This window comes from Anas platyrhynchos, chromosome 1 (genome assembly GCF_047663525.1).
Source record: "Anas platyrhynchos isolate ZD024472 breed Pekin duck chromosome 1, IASCAAS_PekinDuck_T2T, whole genome shotgun sequence".
In the NCBI taxonomy this organism is placed as follows: Eukaryota; Metazoa; Chordata; class Aves; order Anseriformes; family Anatidae; genus Anas; species Anas platyrhynchos.
The window spans coordinates 82,313,432-82,338,541 of NC_092587.1; the positions used below are offsets into that span (position 1 = coordinate 82,313,432).

A 25,110-nucleotide genomic window follows, 5' to 3' on the forward strand; every position below is an offset into this window, starting at 1 on the left:
GCTCACACCTGGCTCCCGGGCTTCTTCACCGCCAGCCCTTCCCAAAGGCTGCAGCACACCCAGGGGAAACAGGCACACAAGCCAGGTGGCTACAAATGCTCAGATGAAGATGCCCCTTCATCTGGGAGGTGGAAAGGCAGAAAACTTCACGGGGGAGAGAACCTGCCCTCTGCCTTTCCCTCTCTCCAGTCCCAGAGAGCGCAGCACACGGTTACACATGTACAGTATTCGCGCTGTTCTAATCCCTCCCTGCTGCCTGTCCTTGCAACATCCTGCTGCTATTTTTGTCTTTAGGTCTAACACCTTTGATCACACAATCAGGCGGAAAAGAGCAATACAGCCACAGAAGCTTCTGGTAGGAGCACGTGAGAGTTCGCGGTGCTGACCTGTTGGTGACAGCGGTCTGGCTGCAACCGCTGGCTGAGCAACACCGCGTTGTGCTCGGGATCGCATTACCTGGCACGTTTCAAGGAGCACTTTTATAAACGCTTGCTCTTGCAGGGAGATTTTGGCAAATCGGAGGGCTGGGCTATCAACAACCCTATGAAATTTAACAGCAGCAAGTGCTGGATTCTGCACCTGGGATGAGGCAACGGTGGCTATACACAGAGTGGGGGAGGAGAGCCTGGAGATCAGCCCCACAGAAAGGGGTCTGGGGTTTTGGCAACAAGCTGAGCATGAATCAAGTGTGCCCCGGCAGCCAAAAGGGCCAGCAGCACCGCGGGGGACATCAGGTGTGGCTTTGCTGGCTGAGGAAAGGGATTGTGCACTCTGCTCTGCGCTGGTGCAGCCTCACCGTGAGTGCTGTTGGTCTTCAATTAATGTTTGGACAACACCCCCAGGCACACGGTTTGAGTTTTGCGTGGCCCTCTGTGGAGCCAGGAGTTGTGCTCAATGACCCTTGTGGGTCCCTTTGAACTCGGGATGTTCTGATTCCAGATGAGGCTCAGCATCTCTCAAATGATGTTTAAAAAATACAGTCACTGAGATACCAAGCCCTGTGCCTTCATACTGAGGTTTGCAGTGGGCATCGCTCTGCCTGCCCCTGCCCCACGGATCAGCTCACGCCCATTCATACACCACTAAGGGCATTTTCAAGGCGTTTTTTATTCACACACAGACAAACCACCACGCACAACGAAGCCGATTCCGTTCGGATCAACACCTCCTTCGTCCAACCTCTCCGTGCCGCGGGGCTGGCGGGCCAGCAGCCCCCGGCCAGGTGCAGACACCCCCACTTCATCGGAGCACCGCAGACCACGGGGGCCAGCGGAGCTGCAGGTTTCACGAGGCGGCCACCCCGCCGGTGCCGGTGCCGTGCGGCGGCAGGGTCATGGGCGGCAGGAACATGGCCTTGAGCTTGCCGGACATGCTGGCGATCTCCGGGTCCTGCGCCTCGTAGGATTTGATCAGCCGGGCGAACTTGAGGACCCCTGCAAAGGTAGCGGCTGGGCAGTGCAGCGGGCACCGGGCGGGGTACGGGGGGGAGCCCGGCCCCGCACCCGCACCCACCCTCGCCGTCGCTGCTGAAGCCGTAGGCTTTGATCACGTCCTGCTGGATCTGCGTGGCCACGGGCAGCAGGAACTGCAGCATCTTGCCCATGTCGTTGCAGGCGTTGTCCCGCGCCTCCTCCATGCGCTGCGCGTTCTCGGGCGCCCCGAAGGCCTTCAGCACCTCGCCCAGCACCACTGCGAGCACACGGGGGGGGGTCAGCACCAGCCTCAGTCCCGCCGCCCTGCCCACTGCCCCCCCGTCCCCCCCCCCCCCCTCACCCTTGGCCTGCTCGGCGCTCAGCGGCGCGGCCGGGCCCTGCGCGGACGCCGCCATCTTACCACGTCCTCCTCCCCCCCTGTTCGCGCTGCGCATGCGCAGCCCCGCCCTGTCATTGCACCGCCAGGGGCGGCTTCCCGCGCGCGGGAAACCTGCTGGACAAATACTAAAAGAGCTGAAATCACTGCGGAACCGCCCGCCCGCGCCGCGCCCATACCGGGCCCACCCGCCGCCAGGTCACGGTGAGGGGAGAGCTTCCCGTGGGGTGACCCCCGGGAGGTTCCCCGTTCTCCCCCCGTGCCTGGCACCGCTCGGTCCCCGCCGCAGCGGCGGCAGCTCGGCGAAACGGGGCCCCGCAGCGCCGCGCCGGCCGTATGCAAATCGCGCGCTCCCGATTGGCGCAGCGGCGGCGGGTGTGTCGAGGCGAGCGCCGCGATTGGCTGGAGCGGGGCGAAGGGCGTGGCTTATCGAAGACCCGCCCCCTCCCGGCGGCGGTGGGCGGGGCCTGGCGGCGGCGCGGTCCCTGGGGGGGGGGGGGGGGGGGGGGGGGCCAGGGGGTGGGGGTGGGGGGCGCTGCTGGCCCCCAGCAGTGATAAATGAACACAACGCAGGCTGCTTCCCGAAGGGTTTTTTTTGTTTTTTTTTTGCTTTTTTGCTTTTTTTTTTTGCTCATTTGTTTGCTTTTTTAAGAGCTTCATATATATATTTTTATATATAAATTATTAGAATGTGGTTATTGGGGGGGGTGGGGGGGGTATCAGGAGTGTGTAAGGGGGGTGGTGTGGGTGCATTTGCACAGCTGTGCTGCTGCTGGGTGGTTTTCTCCTTCCGTTTAATGGATAAGTAAATATATATATATATATATATAGGGGGCCGCTCGGGTTATACAACCGTGAGGTGGGACACGCACGCGGGGGGGGGGGGGGGATAAGGGGGATTGGGGACAGGGGGGGTCACAAGTTGCTACATAAAACTGCCACGTCTATAACAGGATGTGCATGACTTAAAGTACACCGAGGAGAAAGGGGGCGAGGGGCGAGGGGGTCGCCGTGGCCCTGGGGTGCGAGCTGGTGGCCCCCCATCGGCGCTCCCGGTGGGGCTGGAAGGTCCACGGGGGGGTGGCTGCTCGGGGAGGCCGGCGGTGCTTCGCACCTCGTGGCCCCACGCGTCCCCTCGAGGTGCCGCCACCTCGCAGGCAAGTCTGGGGGTGCTTTGCACCCAGCTGGCCGGGACCAGCGCCTTGGCACCAGGCAAGAGAAGCCGGTTTTGGAGGGGGGCCGGTAACGCCGTGGTTGCATCTGAAGGGATGTGGGAGATGTGGAAGCCAGGCTGGGAAAGTTCCGCTTTGTTTCTCTGTCTCAGGAAGCAGTATCTTACATAGAAAGTGTGTGTTTGGGGGGGGAGGAGGTGTCTTGAAAAAAGGCTCTGCTGGGTTTTGCATCGTGAAGGTGAGGTCCTGCAATGCGCTGCGCTTTTTGCTTAACGTGACTTCCCTCGAAACACAGGATGGAGCTGCTGCAATCTCCAATTCACACCAGTCCTTGTCTTTTGGGGCTCTTCACGACGCTGCTTTCAGTCACTTCAGAGCCATACCGAAATCGTGTGCCAGTCACTTCGTGTTGTTTGCTGGCATTTCGATCCCTCCCTGTTTCCTTTTCTCCACGCTCTGCTCCCAGGATGCCATCCTCCACTTTCGTCCCATCCTCTCTTGCAGTCTGCTGCCTGGTAGGATCAAGATGTGTAACTCCGCAGCTTCCCCTCCCCCGGGATTTGGCTGATTGATTGCTCCTCTTCAGAGAAAGACATGAGGATGTCGTGTTGACAGTAGGAGTCCATTTAAAGGGGTTTGTCACTTTCTTTCTTCAGGTGACTAGGATAAAGACGAACAAAGTGATTATGAGAGACAAGACACGGGGAGAAAAGACATAGTATTGTGCACTGCCTTTTGCTAGCCTAGTCCTGCATGACAGTGCAGATTTGGAAAACCCTGCAAATCTTTAATGTAAGAGGTGCTATCCAAAACATAAAATACTGCATTTCTCTCCCAACATGCTTCCCTGTGCACTCGTGAATGCCCCGTCTTGGCAAAAGCATGCCAAAGTGAGTGTTTGGTATTTTGGCACAGGTATAATTCACAATTGTATTATCACATGTGAAATGTGCTGGTTTCCCCCCTGTTGAGGATGGGAGCTGCAACCCCACAACAACCTCTGTCCAACAGCAACCTCCCCTAGGGGGCTGTGCCCCATAGCAAGCAACCCCTGCACCCAGCGTGGGGCCACGCTGGAGCCACCCACCCACCAGGGGGGGGGTCAGGGGCACGTTCCCCTCTTCTGCCCTCCTCAGGCCAAGGCTGGCCGGCATTAGGATGTGAGCAAAGAGCGCTGTGTGAGCGGGTCACGCACCTGTAGTAATCCTCCTGCGTGGGGAGCGGCACTCCGTGCAGAGGGTGGTGGGCGTGCAGCCACTGCTGCTGCTCCAGGGCCAGGCGCTGCAGCTCGGCTGACTGCGCGTGCATGGCCTGGAGCTGGTGTGCTGCTGACATGGGCGCAGAGAGAGACCCCGGCAGGTCCCTGTAGGGTGCAGCTGCAACCACAAAGGAGAGAACAAGTTAATAACAGCTCCGTCCTTGCCCATAGTCCCACAGCTCAGTCCAAGCTCTTAATCTTCCAGCCCTGCCAATGTGCAGGACTCGCTCATCCCCTGATACTGCACGCCTGCCCTACACCACGCCAGAGCTCTGTCTCTCTATAATAAACGTTCGCTGGGTCTCACAACCCCCTTGTGACCACCCTGCCCCTTGGAGCTCTGCTGATCTCTTCCAAGGAGACCAGCAGACCTCACGAGCACTCTTACCGAAAAGCTGGTGGCGCAGCACTTCGTTCTCATGTAGGGGGTGAGGGAGGAGAGGGTTGGGGATGGTTCCAGCTGGGTACGGTATCCGAGTGAGATGCGATCCCGAGGCAAGCGGGTCAATAAGAGGGTGAACAGAGGCTGAGGCTGGGAAGGAAAGACATCAGAAACCAATTGTCCCATGCCTTGTAAGCCACACAGGGAAGGCACAACAATGAAACAGACGTGGAGATGGTCGTTTTGTCTTAGGGTTTTTTTTTTTAATATAATAGGATTTTTTTAATATAATAGGATTAAAATCCTGTTATATTAAAAAAACTCTTTCCAGTGTTTTAGACTCGCTGCCAGGCCATTAATTTGTACCCGTTGCCACCTCTGAGTAGTGGTGGACGATGAGCATGGGTGCCTGTGGCTCAGCTACCAGACCCCACTGCCATCTCCCAGTACCTCAGCAGGCACAGCACTCTTTTATTATAGTCTGGACTTTGTTTCCAAGAGATTTGCATCACTAAACTGCTTTCACCCTGCAGCCCTGTAGGATGAGGAAATGGGACTACACCTCAGTTCCGAGGTCGGTGTCTTTGGCGGGATGGGAGTGAGGACGAGACCAAATGACCATGAAGTTGACCCTTCCTGGCTGAAGAGGCGGCCCTTACCTGCGTGTATGGCATCCTGCTGGTGGAGGTGGAGGTGGGAGTGGATGTGGGAATGCTGATGGTGATGGGGCGTCACGTTGAGCATCTGCAGCCGGGCCAGCGGGTCGTTGCTGAGGGCGGCCACCCGCTCGGCGTGCTGCCGCTCGGCCGCCAGCCGCTCGGCGTAGGACATGTCGGGGCGCAGGGTGGGGCCGGCTGCCAGCGCCAGCCTCTCCCGCTCCAAGTGGCCCAGCCCTGGGTGGAAGGGAAAAGCGGGATGAAGGCCGGGGGCCGTCTGCAGACTCAGCCCGCCGTGGCGTGGGAAGGGATCCATGGCGGCAGCCGGCACGGCGTGGAGCTGCTCCAGCTCGGCCGGCTTGACCTCAAAGCCAGGCTTGAGGCGCTCGCGCAGGTCGCGGTCCCGCAGGTCTCGCTCACGGGCTTCCCTCTCCCTCAGCTCTCGCTCCCGCGTGGCCGGGTCGCTGCTGTAGATGGCCGGCACGTTGTAGCCCAGCAGGCCCGGGTCGACGGCGCCCAGCGGCACGTAGAAGGGGTGGTTGCGGTTGCTGGGGGACATGACGTGGGGCCGGGCGTACTCGCTAAGCGTGCGGAGCGCCGGGGTGTCGGGGCCCAGGTAGGGCGGCACGGTGGCGACGGCGCTGCCCTGCTCAAAGGAGGGACGGTGCGGGACAGGACCGAGGGACGAGCACTCCACCGGCCGGCCCTCCTGGGCCATCTTCTGCAAGACAGCAGAGAAAAGACATCAGGGTCCCAGCGGGGAGCCACCGAGGGCATCCTCAGGCACGGGTTTTGCCCCCACACCTACCACGCTCCTCTCCAGCTCCCGCTCCTTCTCCCGCTCCCGTTCCTTCTCTCGCTCCCGCTCCCGCTCCCGCTCCTTCTCCTCCCGCGCCTTCTGCTCGGCCTCTCTCCGCACTTTCTCCACCAAGTCCGCCCTCTTCTTGGCCAGCTTGGAGCCGTCCAGGGGCACAAAGTACAGGTCCGTGCGGGAGCAGGAGTTGAAGCCGCGGTCCAGGTGCTTGTTGAACCTGGGAACCAGAAGGGAAGCGTGTGGGTACGGCAGGGGGATGGGGACAGGGATGGGGACAAGGACCCCGCTGTCCTCACCTGGCCGACTGGCTGGCGTGACTCGGCACGTCCACCACCTTGGGGGGCGGCGAGGGGCTGCGAGCGGGCGGCACGGGGCTCTCTGGGGGCTCGTACTCCTCCGACGGCTCCTGCTTGATCTGGGCAGCACTGAGCGGCAGCGGGGGCGGCGGGGGGGCTGGGGCAGCCATGCTCGCCGCCAGCGGTGGGCCAGGAGGGGCTGGCGAGGGGGCTTTGTAGCCACCGGCCACAGGGGAGGAGGCCACACGGTAGCCCGGAGGGGTCGCTGCCCGGAAAGGGGCGGCCGAGGAGGCTGGGGGTGAGCCTGGCTTGTAGGGTGCAGGGGGCTGGAAGGTGGGGACGGGGGAAGCCGCCCGCTTCCCGTATGGGGCCACGGCTGAGGGGGGCACTGGGGGTGAGATGGTCTTGTAGGGGGCCGTGGAGGGGGAGGCCATGGTGGCGATGACGGTGGAGAGGGTGGTGGCCGCAGAGGTGACCGGAGGGCCAGCCCCATGGGCTGGGGAGGGGGGCGGCGGCGGGGGGAAGGTGTAGGTGGCAGGGCTCTGCCCCTGGGGGTGAGTGCACATGGCGGGGTAGCTGCCCTGGGAAGAGGTGGAGGAAGAGGAGGAGGAAGAGGAGGAGGAGGAAGAAGAGGAGGAAGAGGAGGAGGAGGAGGAAGGAGCGGTGGCAGAGGGAGCCTGGCTATAAGTGGCCTGGCTGTGGGGAGGGTAGAGGCGCAGCCCGTAGGTGGCATGGGAAGGGTGATGGCTGCTGGACTCCAGGGCGTGGGGATAGCCCCCCGAGGACGGCGGGGGGGCCGCCGCTGCTGCTGGGGAGACCCCCCCGCCGCTCCCGTGGCCATGGTGGTGCTGCTGGGGCGGCTGCTGGTGATGGGGAGACTGACTGGGGAAGGAGGCAGCGGGGTGGGAGCTGGCATTGCCCAGGGGGCGGCTGTAGGGGGGCGGCCCCTGGCTCCAGACAGGCTGGGAGGGCAGGGAGGGCTGTGTGTATTTTGGGGGCTGGCTGGACACCGAGAGACCACTGGGCGGGGGGAAGGAGTGCCCGTAGGAGGCCGTGTAACTGGGCAGGGGCTGGGCTGGGGAGGGCTGAGGGTACTGGGCGGAGGAGCTGGAGGTTGGCAGAGGTGGAGGGGCGTAGGGGTAGCGCGAAGGGGCCAGGGGCTGCGCCTTGTCCTGCCCCATGCCATGGGGGGACGGGAGGTGCCCGCTCAGAGCCTGCCCCGCCATGCCCGGGGAGCTGGAGGCGGCCCCCACGTTGTTGAGGGGGCGCAGGGCCGGCGGGGGTGGCAGGTTGGCGGAGACGTGGGGGAAGGAAGGCGCCGAGGCCGGGGGGGCAGCTGGGGGGTTGACCGGGGATGTCTTCTGAGGGGGCAGCCCCCCAGCCACCGAGGCCAGCGAGATGGGGGTGGTGGGCGGCGGGTTGTGCTTGGTGCCAAGGGTCTGCTCGCGACCCCCTGGTGCTGAGAGCCCCCCTGCGCCGCTGCCTATTTTGGCCCCAACCTGAACCACGTTGGCCGTGGGGTAGAGAGGAGCGTGGGTGGAGGAAGAGGAAGAGGAGGAGGAAGAAGAGGAGGAGGAAGAGGAAGAGGGGGCAGAAGAGGCTGCAACCGCAGAAGAGGAGGAGGTGGGTGTCTGTGGGGCTTGAGCCTGGAAAATTCGGGAGGCCTGGCCCTCCAGCTGGGGGTGGTAGGGGCCCACGGGGGGGCCCTGGGGGTGGACCTCGCCTGGGAGACCAAAGCCAGGCTCAGGTGCCCGGGCCAGGTTGTCGGGAGGGGGGGCAACCGGAGGGCTCTGGGGGAAGAGCGGAGGGTGGTGGTAGGAGTGCGACGGCCCCTGGGACAGCACGGAGGAGGAGTCGGAGTCATTCTCCACGCTGCCGGGGCTGTAGACACTGGGCGAGGTGCTCCTGTTATCCTGGTCGATGTCCCGCGGGTCGCTGCTCATCTCGTCGTTGAAGCTGTGGCCATCGAGGCTGTCAACATCGGACGGGGATGGAGGACAGGGTAGCTCCTGAAGCAGAAAGAGGAAGCAGAAGTTAGGCGGTCTCCCAGACCACACACCTGGGGAGGAGGTGAGGCGTGTCTTATATTTGGAGGTGCAGGTAATGGTCCTGAGAGATGAGGCTGAAAATTAACACATATAAAAGGTCCCAGCACCACTGGGAACGGCCCGTTGGCCAAGGCACAGCCCGGTGCTACCAGCAGGTGGCACAAAGCAGCACACACGCAGCCCCTAGACCCACAGCGGCTCTTCTTCATGCAGGGCTTTCCTCATCACCTCCCTTCCTCAGCAAGGAGACCTGTTCCCGTTTCCCCCCTGAGCATGTCCTCTCTCTGCCTCACTCCTTACCAGCACTTCTGTGCTTCCAGTTCCCCGCTCCAGTTCCCTACAAGAGCCGAGGCTTCCTCCAGCTGCCCGATCACTGACTCAGCCCAGCGCTGGCCTTTCAGAAAAGCCCTGCTTTAACTACACATAGCGCAGGGCTGGGCAGATTTTGCACATTTTGGGGCTGGTACAACACCCCCTGGAGCATCTGTGGTTTGCGTTGTTCTGCAGGAGCAACAGAGGTAGAGTCCAGCCTGACAGAAAGCTGCATGCAGAGCCAGTAGGCACACAGCAGTTCCCCTCAGACAAGGCTAAATAAAGAAAGAGAATTTCCATCTGCTTGGTTATCACTTCTGGTGGCTTTTCTGCAGCCACATGTCACTTAGGCTCTGCCTGTAGAGCAAAACCCAAGGTGCCAGGGCTCCCCAGCAGCCAGAATCTCAAGCTATGTGGGTGTGAGCAGCACAGGTAGGGCCCAGGACGTGCCAGTAACCACTGCAGTCAGAACTCACCTCGGTTTTGGTCTTTTTGGGAGCATTGCTGTCCTCCCCCTCGCTCTCCGAGATCTCTTCTGTTCGCCCCTGCTTGCTGCCTTTGGGGGTGCAGGATTCCTCCACCCGGCCTTTCTGTAAGGGAGAGCAGGAGAACAGGGAGGTGGGAGGGCCACAGGAAGACTTCCCACCCTGCCAGGACTTCCCAGCCCACAGCAGGAGAGACACCGCCACCACCACGTCTGTGTTGCAGAGCTTAGCAGACAGAGGGGCATAGTAGGATGCAGCAGTGAGCCAGAGAAAGGCAGAAATCAGTACTAAAAAGGGCAGGTGAGACTGAAAACTGCTCCATAGGAAATATCGGGAAGTGCAGGGTGCTGAGGACAAAAGGGCTCCACCCATTGCAGGTAGCTAACCCAGCATGGGTTGCATAGTAGATCCCATATGGTCCGTATGGCTGGATCCCCCCCAGGCTCGCCTCCCAGCTTGTACTACCTTTGTCGCTTGTCGGGACTTCTCAGCTTTGCCATCGCTGCTGGAGGTGCTGACGCCACCAGGTGAAGCTCGACCCCGTGTCCTGAGCTCCTCTCGGGGCCCTGGAGTCTCTTTCTTCCGTCCACTCCGCATTGACATCTAGGGAGGGATGATCAGATCAGTCCCGCTTTGCACCTCACTACACTCCTGCCCTGTCTCCTAGCCTCCCAAAGCCCCAGACCCTTGGCCCTGGGACTCCACCACACCAAACTCATGGTCACTGTCTTTGCTGTGAGCCTCAGTCCCACCCCACTGCTCCTGCTGGGGTCCCAGCTCTCTCTCCCATCCCACGAACCGAGTCCTTGTTCTGTCGGGTCTTCATTCTTTTGGGTGCGGGACCCCCATTCTCCTTGGCCCGGTTTGATGAAAACATAAATTTTTATCGCTCCGCAGCTCCCTTCTGCTCTTCCTGGGGAGACTGAGATGGGAATGAGCAAGTCTTCTGGAACGGAGGGCTTACACCAGCAGGGCAACAAGATCCTGGTGTGCACTGAAAGGCAGACAAGGAGATAGGAGGGGAGAAAAGAGTGAGTATGCTGTGGGACATCCTTTTGTGGTTTGTTATAGTAGAAGTATGACAAAATTATTACTGTTTCTTTTGTTATTATTCACAGATGCAAGGATCTTTACCAAGAATGCAATAAACCTTCCCATCAGTAGGGGAAAAGATTTGGCTGCTGTCATCTCTGATTTCCAATTTCTAGGACTGAGACACAAAATGCAAGGCAGTCATGATGCAAGAAGAACGCTTCGGAGGAAGCAGGGAGGAATGGTTATCAGTATGTTGATTTTTCCCTGAAAACATTTTAGCATTTCCATTTCCTTGTTTATTTGATCTTAAGAGAGGGATGATAAAAAATAAAATAGGAGAATGCTTTAAAAAGACCCTAATGGCTATTTTTCTAACTTCAGAAGCCCCTTTTTGCACCCGTCATCAGTGCAGTAAGTTACACTATCCCTAACTCACCATGTGCTGTCATTAGCTAACTCTGTGTAATGAGTCCCCCAAAGTCTTTGTTGCAAAGATCATCGTACAGCCCCAACCCCCTAGAGCATACACACATGCACACATGTACCAGCATCTTATGCTGTTCAGTGTCCAAAGTACACAAATAGGTGCAAGAATTACACATTTAGCTTTGACTTTGCATGCTGTGAAAATAATCAACACTGTTTAGGTTGGAGCATCTCCTTAGGCCTCCTTCCTCCCCGTACACTGGGCTGTTTCTCTGCGTACCAGAAATGCACAACACATCCTTGCACTTTGCAACAGGAGGGAGATTCCCAAGCTCCCTCTGAATAAGCCTGCAAATTTGTGCTGTGTCCTGAAAGTGCAAGTATTTAGATATTTAACACCTCATGATGCCACACAGCTCCTAGTTCAGAGTATGGAAGCACCATGATGGTGTTAGCCCAGGAACTGGGCCGGGGTGTTTCAGTACTGCTGCTACTGAAACCAGTTTGCATGGCTCCAGCTCAGGACCCTTTGCATTGCCCCACACGGCAGAGGTGGAAACAAAAACACTGTCCTCCCTCAGGCTGTTGTGTGAGCTCCCCTACCCAGCATCTGGGATGGACAATCTGCAAGATGATGAAATGTGTCCCACAGATGAGGCATCAGGAGAACATATCCACTTACGTCTTTTGTGTTATGTGCTCTGCCCTGGAAGCATTTGGAGTAAGTGCAAGACCACCTGAAGGCTGGGACTCCTAGAGGCCATGCCAGATCTGAAAAGATCGGCTTCTAGCCAGCCAGAGCTGGAGTCTGGATGCATTTCTCAAAAGGGAGCCGAACCCAGGGATCAAAGGAAAGGTATGGCATGGATGGGAAAGCCCCTTATGCTGCTGTAAAGTAATTACCCTGACCTGCCTCCTACGGGGTTCCTCATCTTCCCTGGCCAACACCAAGACACACTCATACAGAAGGTACTTGGGAAGAACGGGGGACTGTTTAATTCATTAATATTTTATCTGACCCTCACCACAAAGGCCACAGGGGACTCATCCAGCATTAATTCCCCCACACAACAATTCATTAGCTTAGACCTCTTCTTTAATAGAGAAATAGTTCACATCGGTTGAAAACTGACCTAGCGGAGACAGAGCACTCTCCTGATCCCTGCGAACTACCATCTTTCAACGCCTTGCTTTTCTGACATAGTTTGGTCTTTGGTTGCTAATCCAGCCCGTTACACCGCTGCTCTACCCTATTCTAGACAAACACCCAGATTTAACATTTCTGACGTGAAACGAGCACGATAAGGTGACCTGAGCTGCAGACGACCTCGGCACACGCCATGTTGGCAGCCTGCTGGTATCGGCTCGGCTCCGACCGAAGGCACAGCACTAGCAACAGCGCATTACTGACACCTTGCTGCGCTTTATTTCGCATTCAGCAGCGGTGCCACTCGCAGCTCCCACTCTGGGCATTGTCATGGGGTGCAGAGGTCTCATTTCGGCTCTCCAGTAGCTCCACAACAACAACGATGGTCTTCTGTCCAGAGAAGTAAATCGGAGAAATAACATGCAGGCAGCCACTTACTGGAACTTCCCTTTTTAAAGGAAATACCAACCCAGTATTTTTCTCTGCTGCGGCATACACAGTACCAACAAAGCCAGAGGCAAACAGGTACATTTCAGTAATCACTGGGACAGAAGTTTCTGCTACTTAGAGGGTTAAGGCTTTTCTAAAGCAGAATTGACCCATGCGTTATTTGGCACAGCGTAGCATCAGCTGTGTCAGAGGTCAGAGCAGAGGATCACAGCACTGCTTCTAATCTGAATGTGTGTGAAATAAAAGCAGTATGAGCCCTGACAATTAATAAAGTGGCAAAACCTGGGTTACACCTAACTTCCCATTACAGAAGATCCCTCTGAACGCCTCACGAGTTCTTACCGCTCTGTGGTTTTGGAAAGGAAATACTTGGCAGTGGTGCTGCCCAAATGGATAACCTTTTCCTGGCCCCGTGAAGCCCTTTATAGGCTTGATTGAGTTACGAGGCACTGCGAATTGCTGTTTTCTGTTTGTGTTTCACATAGCCCAGCTCGGCCTGGCACCCTGCCAAGGCCCCTCCATATTCTCCTGCAAGCCCTGGTGCGGCCTCCTGCACGCTCAACAGGCATCCCCCATGTGTCACCCAAAATGGATCCCTCTCCTCCTCCCTGCACAGCTCCAGACGGGGCTCATCCCAGGACTGTCCAGATCAGGGGCTGCTCTGCTCTTTTGGGACCCGCCAGACTCTGTCCTTCACAGTGCAGAGGCCTCGTTCTTAGAAAGTTGCACGAATGTCTGTCCGTGGTTCAGTATAGCATTTGCACATCAGATTGTGGTTCTGAGAAAATAAATGTTTATAGATGGCAGCAGAAGCAGAGGAAAGGGAAATAGTACCAGTTTGTCTAGGATGGGGGCACATGGGTATTGCCTATTTGTCATTTACGACCCCAGCCAAGCAGGGAGGCAACTTCAAGTGAGGCAGGGAAGCCTGGGAGATGCCCCCAGGGTCCACCCAGGGCTGAAGGGCTTTGTCACTTTGGCTGGTGCCCAACAGGAGGGCCAGCTCCAGCACAGGCAGCCCAACTGCGGGGCTCCAGTCTGCCTGAGGAGGTTAAATGCCAGCCGAGGTCCCGCTAGTCCTGCCTGGGTGTAATGGCAGGAGAAGGGAGGGCTGAAGCCTCCCAGTATCCACACCACTTCGGAAAAAGAGCTACCACAATTGTTACTTTATCAGCTTAACAAAATTAATCTGATCTTTTAGCAGAATTAAACTGATTCTCCTCTGCAATTCATTAGCTCCCATGTTCACATCCCTGTTTTTCTCTCCCTCCTTCTGCAAAGGGACAGGTCAGCACTGGAGGGAGCAACCAGGGTGGCGAAATGAAAACAGCTGCCTTGTAACACATTGCAGATGCTGGCAACTGTCCTGAAAGCAAGATGGCATGATGTCCAATGGATCCCTCACGGCAGGTAAAGACCACTCAGAAGTGAGTGCCCACTGGAGCAGAATAGCCAGGGGACATGAACCTGAGGGTGAGAAGTCAGTAGCTGACCCATCTTACACTGCCCAGTGAGTAGGGATCCCAGGCAACACATTTTTAATTCCTGTCCCCACTTCCCTTATCTATAAAATGGGGAGAGGATTCTCAGATTTAATTGGTGTTAACAACTGAGTGGTACCTTGAAAATATAAAGTTTTATCTACAGTACTGCTGTTAAACATCCTGACGTATGACATTTCTGAATGGCTAATTACCCGACTTCATGCTCAAACCCTGGCGTTTCAGCATAGGGCATGCAGGAGAGAGGGAAGGGAAAAGGTGCTGTGTTCAGTGTTAGGTAGCAACAAATGAGTAGGTCAGGGTTCAGGCTGCATGTCACAGTCTTCTTGTCAATCCTTTGATACGTACACTAAGTGTGACTCTACTGCAAAAGTGAAAATGTTTGTTTGAATTAACAGATTAGGATGCCAAAATGGTAGAATACCAAGACGGCAGTGGGCAAATGCCTGTGGCTATCTTGGTTGTGAATATTCCCATGACTTACAATTTTATTTTCTTTTAATGTAGTAACTTTTGTTATGAAGAAATATGTTTACGTGACACTGAATGAAAGGTAGTTATCGATGCAGACATTTTTCTGTCTCCTACAGAGTAATTAATTACAACACTTGGTTGCAGGGGCTGTGAACTGGAGAACAGGCTGGAGAGCAGATTAGTGAAGGACTAACATGGCAGACCTGGTCAAATGATCATACTCTAGTTAAAATTCTTGTCCAGTGGGAGAAGTTTAACCTCATCCCCCTCTCCAACGTTACTGTGAAACTGGGGGATCCGTCTTGAGCCCAGGCTGAAGCCTAGTTTACAGCCCTCCCACCCAAACTGCCAGGGCATCACAGCACCTCTGCAGGGAGGCTTGGCAGCACCATGTTGCACGGAAAATGTAGACTGAAATGCCACGCAACCACCGCCTGCGACGGACGTGGAAACTGCTGTTAGTGCTCAGAGATCAGAGGAGGTGAATTCTGTATAAAAACGGAGATGGTTTTCAATTTTTGTCATCTTCTGTAAATAAATCAGTTTTATGTTAGCAATGTACTGGAATTTCATTGCATTCTTCTAGGTAAACTAAATTCACCAAAACATCATTATAAAATAGGTCACTGTGAAATGTTTTAAAATAAACTTAGCCAGTACATATAAATGTGAGTTTTCATAAACTTCCTTCTGTTCTGAAGGTTAAATTACACAAATTTTAATACAAAATGTGATTGAACACTCTCGGGTTTAGATCTACCTACGTATGTCTAAAATAATACCTCCCATATGAAGTTGGAGCTCAACCTCAGCCAACAGGTTTGGCCCTTGTGTTTCATAACAACAGTGCTTGCTGACAAATTCACTTGTCACACCACTGTAAAATAGTAAATGAAAATTAAAATGCTCCCGTTTCATGCAGTGATGCCAGATAAGAGTGCTAAAAGATAAACTTTCATAGTGCTTCCAGCCTAAGGAGATAAAGCCAGTCTACTTTTTATTAAGTCTATGTTAATATTTTCTTTTCTTAATCCTGCACAACCACGAGGTGTTAAAATGTTAGTTTGGGTATGAAAGATGTAATTCTGGAACTTCTATTCAATGAAAAACATATCTGAGAATAACAAAATATTTTCTGATGAGCAGAGTGTAATAGATGGGAACAATTAGAGCTAGAGCAAGGTAATAAATAATAAAAACATTCATGCATTTAACAATAGCTTAATTTACAGTATAGAAGAGGATATTAATTTTTGCAAAAGCAACTGAAAATAAAATTTGATTCACTAAATGAAGGTTGGATGTACTAAAGAAGGTTACATTAATCGTAAAATGATTCCTGAGGGCACACTAAAATGACTGTAAGTATGCAACAGATTTACTTTAAAATCTCAGTAGAATTATACAGCCTCCCCAGAGGAGGGACTCTGCATCACTGGGAGATACGGGCTGGCAGAGACCAGTGGAGGACCACAACATACAACACTGGAAGTGGGATGGAGGCCAACACATGATTCAGAGAAAGGACACACCACACTCTCCGTGTTCATTGTTCATTCTTTTAGGAAGCGTAGCACCTTCTGTATTTGCAATGCCCAAGTAAACCTTACCTCTGGAACTGTTTAAGGGTCTACTGTAACACACAACCTCCTGCTCTCTCTATATATAAATTTCCCTTTACTAAGGAATGCAAAGTAAATCCCTCAAAGACATCGGAGGCTGCCCAGGGACAGAGAAGATTTCAGCTGGAAGGGACCGCTGGAGGCCTCTACTCCAAACCGCTGCTCACAGATGGGATGGGCTGGCACCAAATCTAGACGGGGTTGCTCAGGACCCTCTCCAGGCAAGTCCCAAATAACGCAAAGCATGAAGCTTCCCCAACTGGCCTGGGACACCCATTCCAGTGCTGAATTACCCTTGAAGGCAGGAGAAGGGGTTCATTATCTCCAGCTATAAATTCCTTGTTGCAGCTTCTGCTGCAAGTCTTTACTGAGGGAGATTGCTGATAACTTAGCAGCTGCAGGACATACATACGAACACCGTCATACCATCCATCCAACCCTTCTGTAACAGGCCACTGGATGTCAAGCATGGTCACTCCTTTCTGCAAAGACAAATGTTGTTCTGAAGCTGGCAGAGGGAGGCCCAGGCCAGGATATGACTCTCTGCTCAGACCCTCAGTCCCAGGCAAACTAGTCAGTGTGGAGAAGAGCTCAGGAGCTAAAAGGATCAAACTCTGTAAATGGATTTGAATGAATGAAGTGCTGAAAGTATCAGGATAGACGGAGGAAAGGATGAGAGCTGACTGTGGAGAACTGTAGAAGGATTTTCCAAGAGGAGTGACTGGGCAAATAAATGGCATGTGAACTTCCATCTAGGCAAATATAAAGCAACATGGCGAAAAAAACGTCATCTCCACATATAAAATGACAGACTCTGAACTGACCAGTGCCATTCAAGAGTGATACCCTTGGGGTATGAGAGGCAGACCCATGAAAATGTCACCTTGGCATTCAGCAGCCATCAACAGAGCAAACTACATGGTAGAAATTCCTGGGAAATGAACTGAAAAACAAAACAGAGAATGCCATTGTGCACTTGCATAAACCCATGGTTTGCTCACATCTTGAAACGTGCATGCAGCTTTGCTCTTTCCACGGAAACTAGAAAGGGCATTGAAGAGGCATGACTGAGTGAGCTAGACATCTCTGTCCAGAAAAAAAGGTTACTGAGAATGTGATCGGGGTCTGTAAAGCCACATATGAAAAGTAGAGGTTGGTTATGAAATATTTACTGTATTTTCCATTACAAGAACTGAGGACCATCAAATGATGCTACAAAGTTCAAAGCTAAGAGAAAGAGATTGTTCTTCTTGAAATGAATGGTTGACTACATAATTTCTCATCAAAGGACATCATGAGTGCCATACGTTTGCATGGAGTCAAGGGGAGACTGGAGAGTTTCATGCAAGAGGGAATAACTGAAAATGGTTGGAAGCTGTAGGAGTATCAGGGGAAAATAGCATATGAACTTGCCTTAACTTACACTTTTCCCTAGGTATTTGACAGTGACCACTGCTGGGGCAGTGGGTCAGTGGGTTCTGGATGAGGTGGTCACTGGTATTTAAAAAATAAAAATAAAAAAAAAAAATCAGCAGCATGAGGAGCTAAGTGATACACCGAGGAGAAGCAACAAACACATCTGCCATAAGAACTTCTCTCAGAGTCTCTCTGTTATGTACAAGACCTATAAAGACATTAATTTGTTAACAGAACAATATAAAAGCTGAGGTGATGCAATTATTGTCTGCAAAACAACAAAAATTAAACACAAGGTAGTTAGAAGGGGTACGTAAGCTACGTGAGAAGGTTGGTACGAGAACAAATGGGTATGAAAAAAGCCACCAACAATTTTAAGATGGAAGGTAGAAGACTCTCAGACATTTGGCGAAGCTCTGAAACAGCTTTCCCTAGAGCATAACAAAAGGTAAAATAAAATCTTTATAATTAACAAATACATGTTTTTGATTCCCTGTTTCTACGAGTTTGTGACCAACAACGAAGCCAACATGACAGCCATTTGTGCGAAGGCCAAGGCACCGAACAGGAAGAAGTCGGACAGATGATGCAGAAGGGAGGGAGAGAAATAGGGCCAAGGAGATGGGCACGTGAAGAGTTGTACAGCAGGCCGGAGACAATGATAAGCTTTGAGTCACTCCCTTGCTTGGGATCCCACAGCTTGCCCTTGGTCTACAGACCTAGCCAAGTGAGATGGTCCTGCCCTCACTGTAGGGCTGAGAGAAGGGAAACCCAACAGTGTGTCACAGGAACGTTTACAAGGGAAGAGATCTTCGGAGGTCTCCACCCAATCCCCCTGTTCATAGCAAACTGCAAAGCTATGTGAGGTTGTCATGAACATCTCAGAGAACAGCTTCCACTGCCCCCCTGTGCTTGCACTGAACCACCCTTGGGAGGGAAGCAGAGGTTTTTGTCTTACATACATCACCAAGTTCATGGTGAACAACTGGCTTTAGTTCTTATGATTTTATAAACACACAAAATATGATGATTATGGCTGAGTCAAGGTCATGATACAACAAAATACTTGAAATCACAAACATCTAGAACTCTCTCTGATCCACAAAGAATTTAAAGCAACCAATTCATGCCAAAATGCTGCCATCTACAGACACAGAATCTGCCTCACAGAATCACAGATCTAGGCCTCCACCTTTCACATGGCCAGCTGAACCTGTAGGCATGGTTTTTACAGAATTAAGCCCAAACTGGACAGCCAGTGGAAAAGGCATAATGGCAAGTGAAACCAGTGCCCGAGAGACTTTTGATGCCTTGGGTAATCTCTGTCAAGCAGCGCTTGACAACCTGTGGGCTGAAACTTGGTGCACAGCTATGGCATTGCATGATGACCTGTCCTGTCAAAAAGACCTTGTGGTGGATCCACTACCAAAAAGTAAGTACCCCAAAGCTCACCGCTGACAGACAACATAGGACGTGGTAGCTGGTGAAGGCATTGGGTGAACAAAGTTTGCAGAAACATGGATAAAGTTTACAGGTGGTGCTGAGGCAGGTTATACAGTAAATGATGGATGGGAAGCTCTGGCACCAACCAGTCGGCATTACTGTGGCAATGAGGTTGCATGGAAGACAAGCACATTGATTGTGGAAGATTTTTACATGAAGAACAGAAGAATGTAGAATGCTTTCAAGGATGAAGATTCAAGGATAAACAGAAACACTGAAAAGGCCTTGTAATTAACAACTGATAGCAAAATGAACACGAGTTCCCAGCACAAGACTTCTAAGGGAGGTGCTCCTGAATGAATGATATCCACCAGAGCATAAAGACAGGAATATTCTTCAAGAACAGGAATACAGAGATGATTTTAACCTGAATATATATAGGATTGGCGGGACCATTATGGAGTAATATGCGCAGTTCTAACCTGCATACTTCAGAAAGGATGCTGACAAATTGAAAACTTCCTAAAAAGAACAATAAGGAAGATATGAGGTCTGATAACTCACCTTCCCCTTTACAATAAGAGCTTTAAGAAGCTCTATATATTTAGCTTATCAGAGAAAAGGTTAAAAGGTGATAACCATGGCCTAGGAGTATTACAAAGGAAGAAGATTTCTGATAGCAGAGGGCTCTTTAATCTACAAGCCAAAGACTCCAGATCCAATGGATAGGAGCCGAAGCTAGACAAATTCCACACAGAAATAGCGTAAAATATGAAAAGTGGGATAGATTAATCACTTGAAAAACTTGCATAGGGATCTATCATAACACTGGAAGTCTTTAATGAAGGTTTTTGTGTTTTGTTTTTTTTTTTCCTCTAAAAAAACGTTCCAACATTTTTTTGAAAAAAACTCCAGGTGACATTCCCTTCCTTGTGCTGAGTAGGGGAGAGGACCAGCCAACTAACCAGAACAGGTTCTTTGATGTTAAAATCGTTAGAAGCCATAGAGAGGTTGAGCAGGGGCTGGTCCTGGGTGAAACTGTACTTTGAAAGCAACAGTTGAACAACACATAAGGAAAGCTTGACAAGATAATCATGAGTGGATAAACCACAGAGTGGACTGTCTTAATGAGGTTGGCAAACTGAATAATTCTGAGGAAAATCACTTCATCGGATGCACTGCCTGAAAGAAAAACAGAAATGTATCCAGTATAATATCCTATAGATGTACTTTATATCCGATACACTACAGTATATATATTCGAGTTAAAATTTAATATACAATACATTACAATGAGTATCTTATGTGATATTTTATATATACTATTTTATGTATACTGCGATATATACACACACACAAATATATACATATAGTGTGTGTGTGTGTGTGTGCATCAGTATATATGACCAACTGCACAAAGAGAGAGATGAAGGTTGTTCAAACATAACCTTCACTTAAATGATGTATAACACAAAGAAACCTTGTGGAAGAAACAGGGTATCGCCAAGTGCCTTGTAAGGCAGGCAAGTACATGACTAAAATTTTCCAGCTAAACTGATCTATGATGAACAATGTCACCAGGGCAAGAGACATGAAGATTGAAAGCAACCAGTTACTCTTCCTCAGCAAAGCCCAGCCAGAACATCATTGGCTGAAATTGCTCGGAGAAGATATTGCTGTTACCCTTTGGTTTGTAGGTGAAAATACTGCCACAACAATCAATCAAACATTGATATTTTTACGGGAGACAATAACAAGTCTGTGTTTGCTGCCACAACAAACACCAAAAACTGACTGTAAGAAATTTCTGCGGGAGCATCATCAGAACTGGAAGGACGGCAATGCTTCTGAAGGGGTCATTTCCTCACGATATTGACTTGTGGGAAACTTTTAGCATATACAAAAATCCTCTCCCCCAAGAGCTCTAAGCACAAATTACCCACCCAGACTAAAGCAAAGGTGAAGCTCAAATCACTTGAGCTGGAAACATCCCCTTCACTGCATCATTCTCCATGCACTTCACATGGAGGGTATGGGCTGCAGGCCCACAATTGCCCGCCACACGACTGGAAGGACAAAAAGACCCTTTGGTGTTCACCGTGACACAAAGAACAATAGGACGTGTACCTGAGCAACCTGGCAACAGGTACACGACTGGGGGCCACCACGGCTTCAGTAACTCAGGCAAGGCTTTGAAATGGAGCACCTCGTGTTCAAGTTGACCCCACCTGGAGTGCTGCATTCAGCTCTGGGGCCCCCAGCACAAGAAGGACATGGAAGCATTAGAACGAGTCCAGAGCAGGGCCATGAAGATGATCACAGGGGTGGAGCACCTCTCCTGCAAAGACAGGCTGAGGGAGTTGGGGTTGTTCAGCCTGAAGGTGAGAGGTGAGAAGGCTCCGGGGAGACCTTCCAATACCTAAGGGGGGCCTATAAGAAATCTGAGGAGGGACTCTTTGTCAGGAAGTGTAGCAATAGGACAAGTAATGGCATTAAGCTACAATAGGGTAGGTTTAGATTAGATATAAGGGGGAAATTATTTTCTATGAGGGTGGTGAGGCCCTGGCACAGGCTGCCCAGAGAAGCTGTGGATGCCCCATCCCTGGAAGCATCCAAGGCCAGGCTGGATGAGGCTTTGAGCAACCTGTTGAAGTGGATGGTGTCCCTGCCCATGGGAGGGGGGTTGTAATTAGGTGATCTCTAAGGTCTGTTCCAACCCAAACCATTCTATGATTCTACAGTAAGTTAGAACATTCACTGTGAGCAGACTCGGGCTGTGATCTCATGAACTAATTCTGCAGAAAATACATACCCAAGGTGTAGCACAGTAGTTAAGACAGTGACTTTTTCAGAGTCATTAAGACAATGACTTTTTCACTTTTAAACATACTCTGAACTTGTGTTACCTTCTCTTTAGGATTACCAGTCCTTAAGAAATGTATAAAGCATTACTGTACTTCAATAGCAACAATCCTCAGGAAGTAAAGATGGAAGAGATGAACTGATAAATGCAGGAAATATAGTTGGTACTTCCATAGCAACTCCTAACAGAGGAAGAAAGAAGTCAAGAAAATCCACCAGAGACAAGAAAATGGTTCATTTGTCCAAAAGAGAACACTGCTGGGAGAGGAAAAAAAAAAAAAAAAGAACTGGGGAAGATACAAACTGACAAAGGAGGGAAACAGATTCTCATAAGAAAAGGCAGGTACCCAAAGAGGAAAAAAAAATAAAAAAGATTGGGTAAACGTGCAGGTAGATATTTAAGGAGGGGCAGTGTTGAATAAATGTTCAGATTGCAGAGACTGCATTTGCAAAGGTATTACAACCCAAATCCAGCAAATAAATAATCCTTCCCTACACAGCTCCGAATTCCACAGTGGCTGCTCCCCTAGATTCCACCTCCATCCACCAGAAAAATGCTGAAGAACGTGAGAAAGATCAAGTAGGAACCAGGAGGGCATATATATGGACTGACAGAGGATGAACTCTGGGAAGAACAAAACCTGCCTCATCCATTCCAGCTGCAAATAAAGGCTCACCATCTTAAAGAAATGTACTGATGAGGTTGCTCTTCAGCATACAGATTCTGCTATGCTACAGTTCCTTGCACGCCCAGTTTTATTTTGGAATACAAGTGTGCCCACATGAAAACTTGACTGTGATTCCTTCTTTAGACAAACGCAAAGGTGAGAATGCAAGAACCTTTCGGAAGTATCCAAGGGGTACAAGATCTGGGGCAGGAGGTAAATTCATATGGAAAGACATAAAGGCAGGCCACTGCAGCAGGTTATACCTGTTGCTCTCCTTCATTAGAATTCACTACACATTTAATTTTCAAATGTTTGAAAGGGTTTTATTGTTTCCAGCAAGAAACACGGTACCATAAATTCACTTCTTCACAGCCATACTTGAAAAGCTCCACCATGAATCACAATGAGAAAAGTCTGTTTTGAAAGACCATACTGCTCCCAAGAAATTGGGAAAATGCACAAACAATTGGTTATGCAGTCACCAACAACAAACATAACAACAACCTGGCCAAGAGCAGGGAAAGACGGATGAAATTCATTCCAACAAACAATCTGACCATTCACATTGACAAGTGTCCCATCCATGGGCAATGATCTTGGAGCTTCAGCCCCTCCACTCCCTCAAGGGTGCACGTGCGGTATGGTAGTGATGCACTACAGCCTTGAGCTTAGAAGAAAGGAGGGTCTAGCTTTCAACTCAAACAACTGTGGGATTTGCGCTCATGCAACTGAGGTAACCATGAAGGCATTGGGCTGATGCACTGACATAGACACGTTGTTCCTTGGGGGAAGTCAGGACTGAACTCTGAACTGAAATGCATATAGGATGAAGGATGTATAACCATGTTCCACCATTCAGATGGACATGAAATGAATGACATATCTAACTCCTCCTCTGCTCTCTTGCTATACACCTTAAGGTAATGGCCTACGACTCCCCAGTACTAGAAAGCACCAAGCTTCCCATACAATCCAGCCCAGGAAAGGTAATAAAATAGATTTGAATGGCTAGCTGGATAGGGAGATGCTGTTCACCAAGAGCCAGAGCACTGCAAAACAGACTGTACAAACAAAAGCCACGCATGCCAGTAGCCATACTGGCAACCAACTCCTTGCAGAAGTCATGGCAGCCACAGCGCAGCACTGAGGGACATGCAAATGAAGACACTGCCTCTTTCAAAAGCAACTTTGGGAACGTAGCACGGCTATCGACAGATCTCAACTGCAAGCAAAAGCAACACACAAAGTGATGCCACAGTGACCAAATGGCTGCCACTTAACAGCACAGCGGCCACTTGGCAAAATACAGCTGGGCAACAGCCACCAGAGCTCCACAAACCAGCAGCCTCCCCGACGCCAGCAGAGCGCGACGGCTCAATGGCACAGCCAGAAGGACAGCACGGGAAACACAGCACGCTTCTCCCAGAGCCCCCAATTGCCACTGAAGGGCCAACTCAACGCACTGGAGGGATCCCAAATGCCACTGTGATGCCACCCGCTCGGACGGGCCTCGCCTGCTCCCTGGTCCCCATGCGAGGTCCAGAGGAGAGGGCAGCGGGTCCCCAGGCGGAGGATGGCGTGACCAGGGGGGATCCTAAGGATCAAGGAGGGAGCAGCCACACTCCACAGCACGTTCCCCACTCAGACCCCAATGCACCGTGCCCAGGCGGCCTCGCTGCCCGCTCCCCGCTGCACCTGGGTGCAGGGGCACAGACAATACGCGGCTCTCCGGGCGGAGGGGATTTCGCCGAGGCTCTCCGGAGCTGGCAGCAGCGGAGCCTGCCCGGGAGGCAGCGAGCGGGCTGACTCCCTTCCAGCATTGTTTCATTTTCATTCCCGCACCGTGCCGGGCCGCAACCCCCCCCCCCAAACTCCGGCGTCTCCTCCCGCTGCCCGCCCGCACCCACCGCCCCGGGGGGCAGCGGCGGCCCCGGCCCCCGCCGAACTTTCTGCGGCAGCACCGGGGGAGCAGGGGGGGGGAGGCTCTGCGGGAGGCGTCCCCGCCCCGGGACCCCCGCGGTGGGCACGGAGCCCCCCCCCCACCTCCCCTCCCGGCGCCGCTCCGGAGGCGAGGCCGGCCAAGGCAAACAAGCCCCGGGCTGGGGCTGGGGCTGGGGCCGGGCAGCGCCCCCCGGTGATTTACGATCGCTCCCGGCGCCGTCCGAGGGGGGAGCCCCGGTGGGGAGCGGGCTGCGGCCGCCGCCCCCCCCTCCAACCCCCTCCCCAAGGAGCCACCGCGCCCCGGGGCGCCCCGGAACCGCCGCCCCCCGACGGTGCCGGGCGCCCCCCGAATCGCCGTGCATAGGGAGGGGAGGGGAGGAAAGGGGGGGACCGGGGGGTACGGGGGGGTACGGGGACACCCGCGGAGGGACGCGGCGAGCGGGGGGGCGATGACAAGCGGCGCGGGAGTGGCCGTGAGCGGGCGAGGGACTCACCGGCGGCTCCGGAGGGGAGGTCGAATGAAGGGAGGAATGGAGGAGGAGAGGAGCGGGGGGCAGGGATTTAAACGCTGCTTCCCCCCCCCGCCCCTTCCCTACACACACACACACCACCTCCTTTTTTTTTTTTTTTTTTTTTTTCCTTTTTTTTTTTTTTTTTTTTTATATCCTCCCTCCTCCTTCTCCGCGCTCTCTCTGTCCTGCCTCCGGAACAACGGCTGGGGCGCTGGGGCGCTGGGCTCCGAGGGGGTGCCCCCTCCACCACCACCACCACCACCACCAGCAGCAGCTCCGAGCCCCCCGTCCCGCTCTCAGGCGCTGCCTCCCATCGCCCCGCTCCGCTCCGTCCCCCGGCCACCTCCCATTTCCGAACAGCCCAGAACCAGCCCGTCCCC

General features: G+C 52.7%; 2 protein-coding genes, 1 long non-coding RNA gene and 1 other non-coding gene across 7 annotated transcripts; 1 reads left to right on the plus strand and 3 right to left on the minus strand.

The window, feature by feature from the left end:
* Window positions 1-1,087: 1,087 nt before the first annotated feature.
* C1H12orf57 (chromosome 1 C12orf57 homolog) lies at window positions 1,088-2,013 on the minus strand. 3 transcript variants are annotated; one of them, XM_072043325.1, is made up of 3 exons: window positions 1,989-2,013; window positions 1,513-1,689; window positions 1,088-1,433 (listed from the first exon to the last, which is right to left on the minus strand). In XM_072043325.1, the coding sequence occupies exons 2-3, from the start codon at window positions 1,634-1,636 to the stop codon at window positions 1,285-1,287; spliced, it is 273 nt and encodes a 90-aa protein (XP_071899426.1). In that variant the 5' UTR covers window positions 1,637-1,689; window positions 1,989-2,013; the 3' UTR covers window positions 1,088-1,284. The 3 variants fall into 3 exon arrangements, with proteins under 3 accessions (XP_071899426.1, XP_071899425.1, XP_038037699.2); XM_072043324.1 differs by lacking the exon at window positions 1,989-2,013 and adding an exon at window positions 1,834-1,966; XM_038181771.2 differs by lacking the exon at window positions 1,989-2,013 and adding an exon at window positions 1,774-1,931.
* On the minus strand, window positions 1,900-1,958 carry LOC113842465 (U7 small nuclear RNA). Its single transcript, XR_003495000.1, has one exon. It is a non-coding gene; the product is annotated as a U7 small nuclear RNA (small nuclear RNA).
* A 1,080-nt stretch (window positions 2,014-3,093) lies between the features above and the next one.
* ATN1 (atrophin 1) lies at window positions 3,094-25,034 on the minus strand. Its single transcript, XM_038180312.2, has 10 exons — window positions 24,713-25,034; window positions 10,032-10,226; window positions 9,698-9,835; window positions 9,224-9,337; window positions 6,388-8,396; window positions 6,086-6,308; window positions 5,281-5,998; window positions 4,628-4,771; window positions 4,177-4,357; window positions 3,094-3,641 (listed from the first exon to the last, which is right to left on the minus strand). Exons 2-10 carry the CDS (start codon window positions 10,107-10,109, stop codon window positions 3,608-3,610), a joined length of 3,639 nt encoding a protein of 1,212 aa, XP_038036240.2. The 5' UTR covers window positions 10,110-10,226; window positions 24,713-25,034; the 3' UTR covers window positions 3,094-3,607.
* LOC113842425 (uncharacterized) lies at window positions 7,872-10,490 on the plus strand. 2 transcript variants are annotated; one of them, XR_003494932.3, is made up of 3 exons: window positions 7,872-8,010; window positions 10,130-10,263; window positions 10,351-10,490. It is a non-coding gene; the product is annotated as an uncharacterized lncRNA (long non-coding RNA). The 2 variants fall into 2 exon arrangements; XR_005266254.2 differs by lacking the exon at window positions 7,872-8,010 and adding an exon at window positions 8,319-8,457.
* Window positions 25,035-25,110: the final 76 nt, after the last annotated feature.

Bases quoted from the DNA above. Each gene is read 5' to 3' on its own strand.
- C1H12orf57 (XM_038181771.2), bottom strand. From the start codon at position 1,867: ATGCGCAGCGCGAACAGGGGGGGAGGAGGACGTGGTAAGATGGCGGCG. The intron at 1,690-1,773 runs GTGAGGGGGGGG...GTGTGCTCGCAG, and splicing joins GAGCGCCGAGCAGGCCAAGG to TGGTGCTGGGCGAGGTGCTG. The intron at 1,434-1,512 runs GTGGGTGCGGGT...CTACCTTTGCAG, and splicing joins CTTCAGCAGCGACGGCGAGG to GGGTCCTCAAGTTCGCCCGG.
- ATN1 (XM_038180312.2), bottom strand. From the start codon at position 10,109: ATGTTTTCATCAAACCGGGCCAAGGAGAATGGGGGTCCCGCACCCAAA. The intron at 6,309-6,387 runs GTGAGGACAGCG...TCTGGTTCCCAG, and splicing joins CACGCCAGCCAGTCGGCCAG to GTTCAACAAGCACCTGGACC. The intron at 4,358-4,627 runs GTAAGAGTGCTC...TTGTGGTTGCAG, and splicing joins GCTGCGCCACCAGCTTTTCG to CTGCACCCTACAGGGACCTG.